At 33.3% G+C, this 15,726-nt stretch overlaps 1 protein-coding gene and 1 pseudogene across 1 annotated transcript; one reads left to right on the top strand and one right to left on the bottom strand.

Moving 5' to 3' along the window:
* Positions 1 to 409: 409 nt before the first annotated feature.
* Positions 410 to 911, bottom strand: LOC124104528 (small integral membrane protein 30-like). The gene has a single exon (XM_058584512.1). It carries the CDS (start codon positions 700 to 702, stop codon positions 550 to 552), a length of 153 nt encoding a protein of 50 aa, XP_058440495.1. The 5' UTR covers positions 703 to 911; the 3' UTR covers positions 410 to 549.
* A 10,055-nt stretch (positions 912 to 10,966) lies between these two features.
* On the top strand, positions 10,967 to 12,101 carry LOC124104554 (heterogeneous nuclear ribonucleoprotein R-like; annotated as a pseudogene).
* The last annotated feature ends 3,625 nt before the right edge of the window (positions 12,102 to 15,726 follow it).

Here is a 15,726-nt window from a genome sequence, read left to right as displayed (position 1 = left end):
CTCTCAACAGTGGAGATTTTCTAGATTCTGGACAAGAGATTTCTCCTCATATTTCACATGCTTTGAGAATTTTGAAACTATTAACTAGTACTTCTGTAAATTTATGCTATCCCACATCTTTGACCCTTTTTCTAAGCAGCAAATACAATTTATAGGCTGCAGTTTTCACTGCATTATTATTATATTTTGAGAGAGAGAGAGAGAGAGAGAGAGAGAGAGAGAGAGAGAGAGAGAGAATTTTTAAACATTTTTTTTTAGTTTTCGGCGGACACATCTTTTTATGTGGTGCAGAGGATCAAACCCGGGCTTGCCAGGCGAGCGTGCTACCGCTTGAGCCACATCCCCAGCCCTTCACTGCATTATTTGTTATAAAGAAACATTTTTTCCCATTTAATGAACATCTATTTGTTCCCATTTCATGGGAAACAACTTAGAATATGAAATCATTACTGTTCATTGGGAAAATTACAAAATAAAACCCAGGTTTAACCTCAATAACAGAAAAGTTTTCAAGGTGAAGTTTGAAAGTTACATCTGTTCATTCTGGTTTCATGCATACACACCAACGCAAGCACAAATGCCTGTAATGCTTAGAACCACACCAAACAAGATTGCATCTTTGGCTTCTACTGCTTCAACAACTGGCAGAAACAGAAGCAGTGAAATGATGATGAAGAGCAATTGTGTTAAAACTGAGGTCATAATGTTGGAATCTTGAAGGCTAAAGGTTCCAACAAAATGGTATATACAAAAATCTGACTTGAAATATTCCCTTTTGGGAGCTCTGGATGCTGAGGCTAAGAGAGTGCCATGACATCACTTTCCGGGAAGCAACCATTATAGGACTCTTATTGTGACTTTTGAGAAATCTATTAATTATGCCTTTGTTGGTAAACTTTCCCCTGGATGCCATCAAGAGTCTTTCCTGTCTTAGGTATTCAGTAAATGTCAAGATATAGTTCTATTATTATTTATCTACCTGTAACTCATTCTTTTCACCAGTTCTTAACTCTTTCTTAGCCATTATCTTTAAATATCAGCCTTTTCATTTTTACCTACTCCTTCCTCTTAAAGTCAACTTAAATGCATGTTCAATCTTGTTATTTCATTCTCTTGAGTCTTTTCAAGTCTGTTTTACATTTCTTCGCTTTACCTCTATGAGTTACTTTGGCATGAATTTTTTCAAGATGATCCTCCAGCTAGTTTACTCATGACTTTTTCAAATCTTTCTAATCTGCAGTTTAACCAACAGAGTTTTATTTCTAATGATTTTTTACTACTAAGTTATTTTTTTTGTATCTTGTCTATATTGTCTTAACTCCCTTTATTTTATCACTTTTGTTCTTGAGATTATTTTTTCTATTATTTTGTAAAATTTTAAGGATAATTGTTTTAGACTTTACTCCTTTAATTCCATTATGTGAATTACTTGTGCATCTAATTTTAATGTTTGCTGTTTAATCTGAATACTAGCAAAACTACAAAATATTGCAAAACATTTGATGTTGAATTTCACATAGACCCTTTTGACCTTACCACATAAAAATCTATCATGAAGGTAAATTTCCAATAATATAGAAAAAATAAATCAGCATAGTGTTATTAATTTGGTATTATTTTGACTTGTAAAAATATTGGTAACAGAGAAATGACCATAAAAGATATTAGTCAAATAACCTGCTATATATTCACACTGTGGAAAATACATGTATATTCATTCCATTGAATGTATGCCTATTTTGGAAAAGACACACCAAAAGGATCAATGATAATATAATGGTATCTATTTATTATTTATGGAAGACTATTTTGCCACAATATTTCTCTTCTGTTACTCCCATTATCACTAGTATTATATAAATAACATGAAGCAAAATTGTTTGTTTCTCAATAAAACATGAACTTTTAGGACAATCTTATCCAGAATTGATCAAAGAAAAGATCACCTGTACTCATTTACATTGAAATAGTCCTTTGAATTAATTCAGCTCTAGTGCATAATTTCATATAAGTACTGTTTAATCTCTTCACATATTGACTAATTTGCATAACACTGTGTCTGCCTCCCTCTGATTCTCTGTCAGACTAATTCTCTCTGATCAAGTTTAACTCCAAAAAATACTTAATTATTAATAGGACTAACCTGCTATAAAATAGAAATATGTGATTGATATAACTTCATTAACCTCAAATATACAAAATAATTCATATCGTGCTCTTTTTCAGCAGAAATATTTTTCAGTATCTTTTTCTCTAATGTAGAGTACTATTAACAGCAAAAATGTATTCTAAACTTCAGGCCCTTAAAATCTTTGGAAGGCTTCTGAATCCAGTAAAAACCAAGAGAGTATATATAAAAATTAATTGAGCCAATGTTTTCTACCTGTGGCCCAGTAGCATCAGGGAAAAAAAATCTTTGAACATCTATTAATAAGTTAAACAACAGTACTTGAAGACTATTTTTTATTGAACCCTTTTCTGTTTTCCCTTATTCATAGGAAAGTCAAGAACAAATATGAATGTCCATTTAACACCAACACCTAAGTTCCTAGAAATGCTCTTTTGGTGCTCTGCTGCATAGCTTCATTCTCCTCAGTGTATGGGCTTCAATTTTCTTTCACCATTAGTCTCAGAAAGCAACTCAGATTTGCTTACTATACTTTTCCTGCACATTGCAGCACATTATAGGTTGAGTCTTCTGATGCTATACTGAAAAAAAATATCCCCCAAAGTTCACATATGCCTAATAATTGAATATGATCTGGCTCCAGAGAAAAAAATGATAAGAGAGTATATGTGTTTAAATCACTGCAGTGGGGTAAAAGCAGACATTCACCTAAGGTGCATTATTCTATGAATGCTCAGCACAGAACCTTACATATATACGATTTCCTCTAAAATATCAAGAGGAATTTAAAGTAAAACTTTTTGTTTTGTTTTGATCTCTAAGTTATGTATTGGACAAAGTAAGAAAGTTGAAAGGTGAAATGATTGGGTTATGAGAGCTTTATCTTAATCAGTGCCTTAATTCCACAATCAGGATTGCCTGGGTGGCAACTAGGTATGTAGAGTGTGGCTGGAGGAGACGGGATACTGGGGGCATGTCTTTGGAGTTTATAGTTTGTTCCTGGTGAGTGGAACTCTCTTTCCATGTCCTGAGCTACTTTCCTCCACCAAACCCTTCTCCCTTGATATCATACCTCACCTTGGGCCCAGAACAATGAAGTTGGCCATCTATGGACTGAGACCTCTGAAACTGTGAGCCCCAAATAAACTTTTTTTTCTGAAATTTTTCTTTTCAGGTGTTTTTCTAACAGTGCAAAAAAGCTGACTAAAACAGTGATTAAAGTGAATAATTCTGAGCCAAAAGTTCAGTTTTCTTCCTTTACTGAATAAACATTCTCACTCTCTGAGGAAGTTATTCTTCAGAGTCATTTCTAGTTGCTAATGACTTGATTAGAGGAAACAAAAAAAATTCTCAAGAGTTTCTATTAAAACAGTGTGATGACATAATGGCTCTCCAAAGATGTCCATATCCTAATGCCTGGAACGTAGGAATAGTAAGTGTCAAAAAGTATTTTGCAAACATAATCAAGATTATGGATCTGGGTTACCTTTGTGAACCCAATCTAGTCTTTATGATCCCTTAAAAGGAAAGAACTGTGTCTAGTTGATGATATTGGAGAAATATAGTGGAAGAGGAGGCAAGAGAATAGCAACAGAAGAGGAAGTCAGAGAGACTCCAAGTGAAAAAGGATTTCATGTACATTTTCTGACTATGGAATAAAGGGATCAATCTAAGTATGGGATAGAGACTCCTGGGAGTAAAGGGTATCCAGCAACTAACAGCCAGGGAGGAAATGAACTCATTTATCCTGCAACCACAAGGAGCTAGATATTGTCAATAACTTGACAATCTTGTAAGCACATCCTTCCCAGAGGCTTCCAAGGAGTTCATCTACTTAAAACTTTCAGTCTTGTGAAACCAACTAAAACAGGGAATCCAGTTGAACCATGCCAGACTTTTGACCTACAGAAAGCATGTGTCAATACATGTATTATTTTAAAGGTAACTTTTTTTGTTATAACAGTGAAAGAAAACTAATACATACAGATAATGCATCCTCATGAATGTTAACTTTCCCACCATCGGATGATATGTAGAGAGCCAAATCTGGAAACTCAGCAACACAACATGATCTCATATCTCATGATCCCCTACACCCTGAAGGAAAACACTGTGGTCAAAAAGTGGTCTTCTCAATCACTGAATGGGCAGCAGTTTCTCTCACCAGGAGAATTTTCTCTCCTTTGGTGAAGTTCGTACATTACTAATGGGAATCTAGACCCCTGTGTTAACTGTTCTTTGGTTACACAACTATTTTAGTTTACACACACACACACACACACACACAAACACAATTTTTTTTCATAACATACCTAGAGGAACAAGGTGGCTAAAGTTCAGTAGGTTTTCTTTCTTAGTTTCCTTCTCCTGATCTCTGACACCAGCCTTTGAGAATGGAGAATATCTGTCCTCATATGCAAAATTTTCCTGACATGTTTTCCTAGAGGATTGTCCTGTGCTTTATGGAACTACATTACCTTTTATATATGGTGTAAACTTATCCTACAAAAGATAAATGGGTGGATAAATGAGTGATTCACATACTTAACTAGCACTGATTTACTTCCAACATGTATATAGCAGCAGTTTCCATTCCTCATGATATACAATACAGTAAATATGTGATCCCCTGAAGGAAGAGACCTTACTTTTGAGAAAGATATATTCATCACTTTAACAATGGACAGACTCAATACTTGCAATTCTTACATAACTCTAACAATATAACACAAGCATAAGAGAACAATACAGTGAGTTAGATACCATTATTATGACCATTGAATTCACAATAAAAATGAGAACACAGAGAAACAATAACTTTTACAAGACTCCACAGCTTGAAAACTTCAGAATCAAAACCAGGCAGTATGGTTCCAGGGACTCTTTACCATTAAACCAAAATTCACCTTTTTACATTACCTTGGTTATATTTTATTCCAAATGCATGTGAAAATGCACATGTTCATAGAGGCATTAACAAACAAAGAGGTAATTTATTTGTACTATTTGCAAATCCATTTCAATTATCTATTATAGAATATCACACTAACTGACATACAAGATCAAATTGTCAACTAAGAAAAATTATAGAATGTACTGTTCAGTTTAGAAAGAGTTCTTTCCACATTTGTTACATTAAGAGTTTCTCTGCTAAAATGTCAAAACCTCCACACTTAAATTTTTAACCTAAATTTTATAAGAACTATTTACAACACTAACATTAATCTCTTGGAATTTGTAATTTTTCAGACTCTGAAATATATTTTAAATTTTCAAATTTTGTAACTTTCCCCTTTACTTGCACATCTTAATAGAAACTTCAATTTAGTTAAACCTTGAAAATGATGGGTTGATACGATGAAAATAGCAGTAGTTCATAGTGCATATGTAACAAGTTTCCTCAACAAGATTACAAAGTTGTATTATGTTCCAAAACTGCCTTCCCATATCACACACTGACCCATCACATCCAATCAAGTTTGAGGTTCAATGTGCCAACACCCCCAGTGAGCAATTCAATGGTCAAATATCATTCCATTCATTTTTGTCTTTTATCCCTACAGTTGATAGATGTTCAATCACAACTTTGACTGCAATGGTTATTTCATTTTTCCCTGACTTATATATTTTAAAAAAGAAAAAAAAACAAAGTAAATTAAAGGATGTACCAAATAAAACTGGCATAGATTAGTTTCCAATCTCATTTTTCTTCCCTCTTAATTATAATGGTATTTAACTATTTTCATTTTTCCCACTCAAAAATAGTATATCTAAAAATATTTTCTTGATTTTCAGAGGGAGTAACTGGATCTTGAAAAATTATGAAATACATAAAGTACCTCTATAAGGGACTTAGCTTACTCTTCCTTCTCCTCCCATCCTTTCCCTCACTCAGGATTTATTTCTTTCAGGGTAACTCAATCAGTCTTCTTCGTTGTAAAGCAATGTTTTAGAGTGCCTCAGAAAGACTTGAGGGCTTCCTAAAAATATAGATTCCTGTACCCCAACTTCAGAATTTTTTATTTTGTATATCTAGGATAGAAGTAAAAAGTTTTCATTTTTGACAAGTTTCTAAGTGCTGCTGCTGCTACTTGTCTATAGATTTTAATAACTATCTTAGAAATTTGCTTCACTTCAGCAGTCTAGAACTGCTACCCAAAATTCCAGATAGACAGGCTTATAACAATTGGTATTTTCTTATACATATACTCAGAATGTGATAGATATGTTCTATATTTAAGTTGTTACTATATTCCATAGTATTTTATTCATGACTATGGGAGCCAAGGATTCTTATAATTCAGGAAAAATCTGGACACCCATCCGACCCTGAAGCTACTCAGTCATTTAATACAGAAAGGCATGTTAGCAGAAGATGAGCTACTGACACACTCACTAGCAAACAGAAATGCCTGAAGACAAAACTGAAAGTGAGAAAGCATTTTTACCACTTCCTCGACTCATGTTTATATAGTGAATAAACTGATATGCTCTGTGTGTGTGTGTGTGTGTGTGCACATGGACACATGGTTAGGAGAAACATAAGATTTTATCCATGTCAAAAAGATTTTGTCATAGAAGAGGTGTCTCCATAGGGTCCTTTGGGCAACAAAACAATTTCTTAATACAAACTCTTTAAAGCTTACTATCTTGAACAGTTTTAAGTATATAATACAGTATATTCATGGCAATAGGTTTTAATAAAGGGATGATAGAGGCAGGTTATGTCATTGTCATATACAGATTATAATTTATAAATCAATATCATTTTTTATCCTAAAAGTGCAAACAAGCCCATTTGTCTCTTGCAATCACACTAGGTCTACCTGCGGACTGGGCATCCAATGACTTACCCTTCTTACTGTCCCCTTTTCTCAGTAGGATCCTTTCTTTCTTTTTTTTTTTTTTTTTTAGAGTTCATTAGGGCAGGGATTTTGTTAACTTATTAAGTAGAACAATTTTTCCAAATATATGTTGTTACCTTCTCACAATTTCTTAATAAATAACCATGATAAGCCTCTTTCCTCATGGAAAAATATAACACTTTTTAAAAATACTGGTGTTTCTCTGAATTCAGGAAATTCTAAGCCAGATGAATGCTCTTAAAATTCCCTGAGGAAAGCTTTCATAAGAAACTGCAACACTTTACTTTGGGACATAAGAAAAACTGAACTACACAAGAAGCAACCAGATGGAAATATTTTGTAGGTGGAAAGATATATATCTCAGAAGCAGGTCTAGGTTTGAGTTCAGGCAGATTTGGATGGAAGGTCACATTGCTCTTTTTGAATATATCTTTCCTCCTCCTGAATAAAATTGTCATATTATTTTGATAGTCTCTTTTTATCATGTTTGCATTTTTGTATAATTTGTGCTTTTATGATTTCTTATTTTATAAAATAATTTGAAGCTTCATTATAAGGGAAATAAATGAGCACAGGATGCCAAACTCAACTAGATGTTTACAGGTTACTAATGAACCAGTTTGATTCCCCAAATCAAAAATCACCTCCATTTAGTTCTAACTTAGTTCTTCACTTTAAAATTCACCCTCTCTTTTAGGGTAAAAGATCAAAACTGAAACTTATCAGGTTTCCTTATAGGTTCTTAGGGATCAGAGATAACTGGGAACACTGTCCCTTAAAGCTTTTATACTAAAATTCTATCTTCTATAATTTATGGGATATATAACTGGGTTCTTGAAAAAAATCTGTGTGTAAACATTTAAACAGACTCAAAATTTATTGGAGATCATATCTGGATACACATTTATACTTTAAAAGCATTTATCAATTCATTACCTAAATGATTTTGTTAAACCATAGTGGACAGCTAGTATCTATGAATGACACCTAGTTAAGAAAAGAAACCAAGAAACAAGGGTGGAGTTTTTAAAAACAGTTTTCTTTTATAACATTTTCTTTTGAGGAATCAATAAGATAATCTGTTAATTATTGAATCATTGAAGTAGGATAACTAGCATACATTTATCACATACAAAGGACTTATAAATCTACTTATGTGTACAAGATGAAAATTTTACCTTGCTTCATAGACTACTTAATTATATATTAGTATTTTAATTAAATACAAGTGTTGTTTTCAAATGATATACTATTTGTTATACCAGGTGTGAATGTCAAACAGAAACATCATAAAATAAAAAAATTAATTTAAGATTACATCGACAATAAATACATTGGCAACTCAATCTGTGGTATGTACTTTCTATATTTATTTGAGGAAAAAAAATTTAACACTAGATATTTTTCCAAAGTCAACAGATTTTTAAATTCTATTTTACCGAGTGTTTATTTGAAAATATACCTATGGCAATTAAAATAATTTTTGAAGGCTATTAAGTTTATCAAAATTATTATTTATAAATGATACACTAGGAAAATATCCTTTAATAACTCTTTTGCTATAGATTGAACAAAGTTTTAAAATAAAAAAAAAAAAACATGAACTCATCACATTGCTTTTTTTAGTCAGCTTTTCACTACCATGACCAAAAGACTTGACAAGATCAATTTTAGAGGAGGGAAAGTTTATCTGGGGGCTCACAGTTTCAGAGGTCTCGGTTCATACTTTCTGACTCCATTCCTTGGGGCCTGCGATTAGGAAGAACATCATGGCAGAAGGGTGCGGCAGAGAAAAGCACCTGGGTACATAGCATCAGGAAGCAGAGACAGAGAGCCAACTACACTCACAGACAAAATATAAATCCCAAGGGTCTATTTCCATGAACCCACATTCTCTAGTCACACCCTACTTGCCTACAATTATCACCCACTTAATCTATATAAGGGAATTAACAATCTGATTAGGTTAAGGCTCTCATAACCCAAACATTTCATGATTTTGGGTTTGGATACAGATTGACTTGGTGGGTATTTGAGCATTTCATAAAAGTCTCTTAACATGCTCACCCCACTAGCAAGCAGGAGCAAAACCCCTTGTTTCCTAGCTGTTGGGATGATCATGAACTTTTTTTTCTGAATACAGATGTCTATTCTTTCCTATAAAATGTCTAATAAACCACTTCCCAAATGTAGTTTCTCTCCTCATAGTTTTATTGAGCTAGTAAAATTATTTGCTGACATTTTAATTGACTTTTCTACATTCTACATTCTCTAAATTTCCTTGCATTGTCTTACACATGAGCTTTTTAGGGACAGGACCTCATATCTAAACCATAACAAGTGCTTACTTTTAAAAATCAAAGTGTGTGCTCTGATGTGCATCATAAATACCCAGGATTTCTCAAACTGCAAAAAAAAATTGCAAATATTCCTTTAAAAGAGTGAATTTCAGTGAAACTGAACTCAGAGATGTGAATAAAAATTTCCCACTTTCAGTACTCAATCTTTTTTCACTTAAGGCATTATTTTAACTAATTTGGATGAACTTTTATCAAAATCAATATGAAGTTTATTATTGCTGTGAAAATATATAGTTTTCATATTTTTGGCTAACCATGTAACTAATGAGAAATTAGAAAAACAATATTGGAGGTATGCATGCATTGATTTATACTACTAATATTATTGTCATATTATTAAACTTATTATTAAATTAAGTTAATGACTTGTATTTACTTCACTTGAAAAAATGGGTATAAAAAATCAAAGGTACAACAGATTTTAATTTACAGTTAAGCCGAGCATGAAGTTTTCAGTTGAAATTTCTCATGATTCTCACTTATCTTTGAGACAAGATACAATAGAAATTATTACAGAAACTATTCTATATACAATAGAAATTATTGCACATATTCTCTTATATTCAGACATAAAAGTTTTAAGAAGACTTTCCAACATTTTAGGCATTGTGAAAGTATTGCTATCCATACTGTAGAATTTCAACATCTTTTCAAGAGTATCAAACTAGGAATTCAGGGAGGACAGAATATATAGTTTCATTCAATGTCCTCAGGGTTTGGATACAGATTAACTTGGTGGGTATTTGAGCATTTCATAAAAGTCTCTTAACATGCTCACCCCACTAGCAAGCAGGAGCAAAACCCCTTGTTTCCTAGCTGTTGGGATGATCATGAACATTTTTTCTGAATACAGATGTCTATTCTTTCCTATAAAATGTCTAATAAACTACTTCCCAAATGTAGTTTCTCTCCTCATAGTTTTATTGAGCTAGTAAAATTATTTGCTGACGTTTTAAATATTGACTTTTCTACAATATACTGTGCTTCTTTTTTTCCCCTTTGCAAATTAGTGAATTTCAGAAATCGTAGGAAGTGCTCTCCCTCTAAAGACATTGAGAAACTTTTGTGAGGGTTATGCATCATTTGGGAACTGTATCACTAAAAATTAAAATGTGATGATTATACCCATTTACTAATGAGGAGAACAGTGTTAATGAAGAGAAAGAATAAATAGTTTAAGGCAGAGTTGATAGGGAATGAACAAATGGATGCCTCAGATTCCTAGAAAATGTAGAAATCATGCATAACAACAACCAAAAGGGGTATTTCATGGTGTCAGCTCATTAGTAAAAGGTGTTTATATGCTATCTGTGTATATAATACACCTGTTCACATTATTTTCTTTTTATTAATTTTCATAATTTAGTTTATCTTTGCATTCAGATTTCTTGTCACATTTCAGATAGGCTTCATATTTCTGGAAAAGAGTACATAGATTTGCCATTATTTATGAAATTATCTACAATTGTTCATAAAAGTTGAATTGATACAAAATATATATCTATAACGTCTCTGTCCATGGGTAGGGGAAAGGGGTAGCACATGTGCCATTTCTAGTAGTTTTCAAACATCCTTGCGCTTATTCTCACAGGCATAGCTGCTAACCCCTGTTTTGCCCTCGATTGGTAGCTTATGTTGATCTTGATGAAAGAGCAATTGATGCTTTCAGGCAATTTAATGAAGAAGAAGCTTTGTCTGTACTACAATACACTTTAAGAAAAGTGACTTGTCACATGTTCAGAATAAAAGTGCATTTTTATGTGGAGTTATAAAGACCAATAGGCAAAGAGGGAAACAGGGCATCAAGCTGCAAGAATCCACAGAGGAATCTGATGAAACCAAAATCAAGGCCTTCCTGGAGAGGACTGGTTGTACTCTGGATATAACCACTGGACAGAAGCATTATGGCAGTCCTCCACCAGACAGTGTATAATCTGGTATGCAGCCTGGCATTGGAAAAAGAATTCTTTGTAGGTAAAACACCAAGAGATTTGTATAAGGATGAGTTCGTGCCTCTGTTTGAGAAGACTGGACCTATTTGGGATCTAGGTCTTATGATAGATCCACACTGTCTGGTCAGAACAGGGGGTATGCATTTGTCACCTTCTGTGGAAAAGAAACTGCACAGGAAACTGTTAAACTGTGTGAGAGCTATAAAATTTGCCCTTGTAAACACCTTGCAGTATGCATTTCTGTGTCAAACAACAGACTTTTTGTCTGATCCATCCCAAAGAATAAAGAAAACATCCTGGAAGAGTTCAGTAAAGTCATAGAGGGTTTGGTGGACATTATTCTCTATCATCAACCCAATGACAAAAAGAACAATTGGGGGTTCAGCTTCCTTGAATTGAGAATCACAGTCAGCAGCACAAGCCAGACTCTGGCAGACGAGTGGAAAAGTAAAAGTATGGGGGAAACGTAGTTATAATTGAATGGGTTGACACTGTGGAAGAAGCAGATCCAGAAGTCATGGAGAGTTTTATTTGTAAGAAATTTGGCTTCTACTGTGACAGAAGAAGTATTGCAAAAGTCATTTTTTGAATCTGGGGAACTTGAAAGAGTAAAGAAGATGAAAGATTATGCATTTGTTCATTTTGAAGAATGAGGAACTGCTAAAAAGACCACAGATGAAATGAATGGAAAGAAATAGAAGGAAAAGAAATTGAATAGTCTTAGTTAAACATTGTCTTAGTTAAATAGTCTTAGTTAAACATTGCCCAACAATGATTCATCAACTATGGACTATAAATATAATGACACGTAACATATAGCCTAACATATAAGAAAACTTAAATTGAAAATAACCTATGATTTTATGTTTTGCATTTTTAAATTGTTATAGGTTACCTGCATTTTTAAATTGTTATATCCTCACAAGTTTTGACATCTGCCCTACAAAATTTGTTTGGCTTAAATGTCGAAGCCATGACAATTTGCTTTTTAACGTGATTGAATTTCCAATTTCTTGTTCATATAAAATTTCAATAAAACTCAAAAATCTATTCCAAAATAAATTTAAAAAAATACATCCATGAGAGGCGACCTATGCCACAAAATAATTACGAGTCTAATTTTCTATCTTTTACATCTAGATTGCTTTGCAAAATTTGTAGTGTTTAATTTCATACTCATATTGCTTTGTATAATAAACAAATCAATACTAGTTAAATTAATAAATAGTAATAGATTAATATCAAATAAAATAATTATATACTAATAATGGAAATAAAGAATTGATAAATGATTCTTACAACATAGATGTATATAGTTTCATGCTGATTAATTAAAATAAGTAATTGAGAAACACCACTATTACTAAATTAAGCAAGGGGTATATTGTTAATAAAGAAGATACTTGAGGATTCAAGACATTCCATAGCAATCAATACTAACCATATAAGTATAGAAAATGATGGAATTTCAATAGGATTATTGTTACAGAAGGTGTTTGTAACAATTTATTTGCCACATGTTATTTGATTCATATTTTCTTAAAAGCATTAGTTAAAAATCTCTTTATGATCATCTGGTATGGATTTTGTCATTGAATGAACAGAAATCATAAAAAAACTACCTGCTCTGTATCATAACCTATTCAAGAAATTACTTTCTCATAATTCATGTTTTAACACAGGAGTTTATTGAATGTTCATAATCTTTTAAATAAATTTTCTTGGTTGTGAGAATTTCTGTATCTAAATTTCATATTAAGTAGTAATTGTGCAGTAATACAGGACATTTTAATATGAATTTTTAACACCCTTTAATCAAAAATGGTAAGTTCTTAATAAGAACCAACAAAACAACTGAGAAGGTGGTGCCAGGAGTAGACAGCTTAGTTCAGAGCTATTGCTCTATCTGAGAGAAAACACAGATCATGAAACTGTTCTAAAATGGAACCAGGATTGGAAAATGAAAGAACAAACATTAAAATCACTTAGCAAAATATTGTAGATCTCCATGAAATTTTGGCTTCAATGTCAAGACTTATGATGCCAAACGTGCACCAAGAGTGTATGAAAAGATTTATTATTTACCTAAGGAAGCCATCTAGTGGGGCAGGGCAGCTTCCCAGAGAGGTAGGAAAATGGCTTGAAAGAACAGGAATGGGAGAAGGGGCTGGCTTGGAATTTCATAGTACTAGTAAGGGAGTAGGACCAGGATTAGAGTTCCTAAATATGCGACAAATTTCTCTCTCTTATTCTCTGTGGTTTCTGTGTCTCCTTCATGGTTTCTGTGCATATGAAGTGAGTTAGATCCCTGCCAATGCTGAGTCGGGTAAGACAGATACCAGTCTCTCTGGCAGCTCTCCAAAAAAGCCATAACACTTCATTCACATTCCACTCCTCTTCCTCCTTTCTGGGGTAGAAGCTTTGAGTTGTACTTCTTCTCATGATTGCATTGAGCCACAGCAGCCACAGCAAGCCACACTCCCCCAATTTCTCTTTGTTTCAGTAGCTTCCAAACTCTGCTTGTTTCATCAATATTCCAGGTGAGGTGAAATAGAAACCAATCCCTTGGACAGCACTCTGAAAATCTAGAATCTTGGTTGCATGCTTCTTCTCTTCTTCACCCCATGTCCTATGGGGAGGTATTGGTCTGGGGTCTTCTCTATTCCTTGTTGCAGGATTGAAGGAAGAGAAAATGTGTGTAAAGTGAAATTACCTTTCTTACCCTTTCCAGTGATGTTCCTTCTTGGCATTGTATTCGCCCATGGCACCACAGCCTCTTAACTGGTTTCTGGAGATCTCCAAACAGTATTTTGTCCATGTATCTTTGTTAATTGGTATTGCTAAGGTGGGGAACTTAAGACCTGGGATTTCCTATTCTGCAGACATCCCTCCTCTCCTTTGCCCTTTTAACCTGTATCTGGGCAAACTAATAAGAAACCAGAATAGAGGACTAAAAGTTCTTATTGCCATTTCACTTATGAATATGTCCCTGGAAGGTAGACTAGGCATCAACAGCAGTTCTGTTTGCTCTGTTAAAAAGAATTTGTCTTTGGCTATTCAGTGACATCTGGGATCTTTCCTGGATATACAGGGTCAATAAATGAGCTCTTTAATCTGGTCACCTCACCTCAAAAGCATTTCCAAAGGTGAAGCGACTTTAAAGCTTGCACTCATGAGAATGATATATAGTTATCTTACTGGAAGGTGACCCATTAACCCCCACTTACCCTGTAAACATTAGATGAGAATCTCCAGGCTACTTTTTACTTCTGTGATACATAGCACATTGTACACAGTCCTATTTATACTTTTTATATTTTTTCGTTGCCTATCTTATAAACTAAACTATAAGCTCCTCAAAGTTAGAAACATTTTTGTGTTTATTTTTGCAAAATAGCACCAATTACTTCACATTGATATAAGTATTTGATAAAAGTTTTTCCATTATTTACTTACTAATCCAAAATTAGTTATTGATTTTCTATTCTGTACTACTACACAACACTGAATGCATAACAGATAAATAAATAAAATAATGAAGTAGATTAGTACATACTACAGCAATTTTTTTCAGTATGAATTATTGAAACCATGTAATCTCTTATATTGTTTTCTATAGTAACCTAGGGGAATATGTATAGATAGTGCTAAAAGCCATTTTATATCCATGTACAGATTTTTTTGAGAATGTTTTCATGTTCCAGATGTGTTTGTTGCTATCCCAAATCATAGAGAGTCTGTGAATTGTACAGGTCAATCTTCCAACAGTGATACTTAATTTTCAGTTTTTCTGTTATGTTCTTTAATTGGCAAATGACAGTATAAGTCCATCTAAAATCAAAGTTGTAGTTGTTTGCTATTTTTCAGTCTCTCTCTGTGTATATCGTCATTGTCATAGCCAAGGATGGGGGAGGTACAATACTATTTCACTTAATTTGCATCAACCTTGAAGGGATAAAATCTCATTTTTCTATATAGACCAAAGTGATTGGAGTCATCAAATTTCTTTAATCATAATCTTCTGAATTCCTTACAGATATGAGATCCTGTAATACAAATAGTTATGGGTCTGTGATGCAACAATAACAGTAAAAAATAATTGTTTCTCTCAATTCTGTGTTTTGGAGACTCAAGATGGCGGGCTAGAGGAAGCCTTCCTTCCTGTGTTTCTTAATAACATAGTAAAAATTAGTATCTGAAACACTGCATACATGGACCTTATTGGAGAGGAAATGGAGGAGTAGAATGTGTTTTAAGGTTTTTACAGATCTTATGAATCTGAATATTTTTGCTAAAAAAGTAGAAAGATAAAAATTTTTAGAATTGCTTACCTTTGAGGGTAGAGCTACAGGTTTTCTGTAGTAGTTACTAATATATTGGATAAATGTTTAGAAAAGAATCATTTTATTAGAAAAACCATA

Source organism: Marmota monax, unplaced genomic scaffold (assembly GCF_021218885.2).
Source record: "Marmota monax isolate L192 unplaced genomic scaffold, Marmota_monax_Labrador192_F-V1.1 WCK01_AAM20220418_F8-fsc00001, whole genome shotgun sequence".
NCBI lineage: Eukaryota > Metazoa > Chordata > Mammalia > Rodentia > Sciuridae > Marmota > Marmota monax.
This window is presented reverse-complemented; position numbering and strand designations above follow the sequence as displayed.

What these genes read in the sequence shown, in the direction of transcription:
- LOC124104528 (XM_058584512.1), bottom strand. Translation starts at nt 702, where the DNA reads ATGACCTCAGTTTTAACACAATTGCTCTTCATCATCATTTCACTGCTT.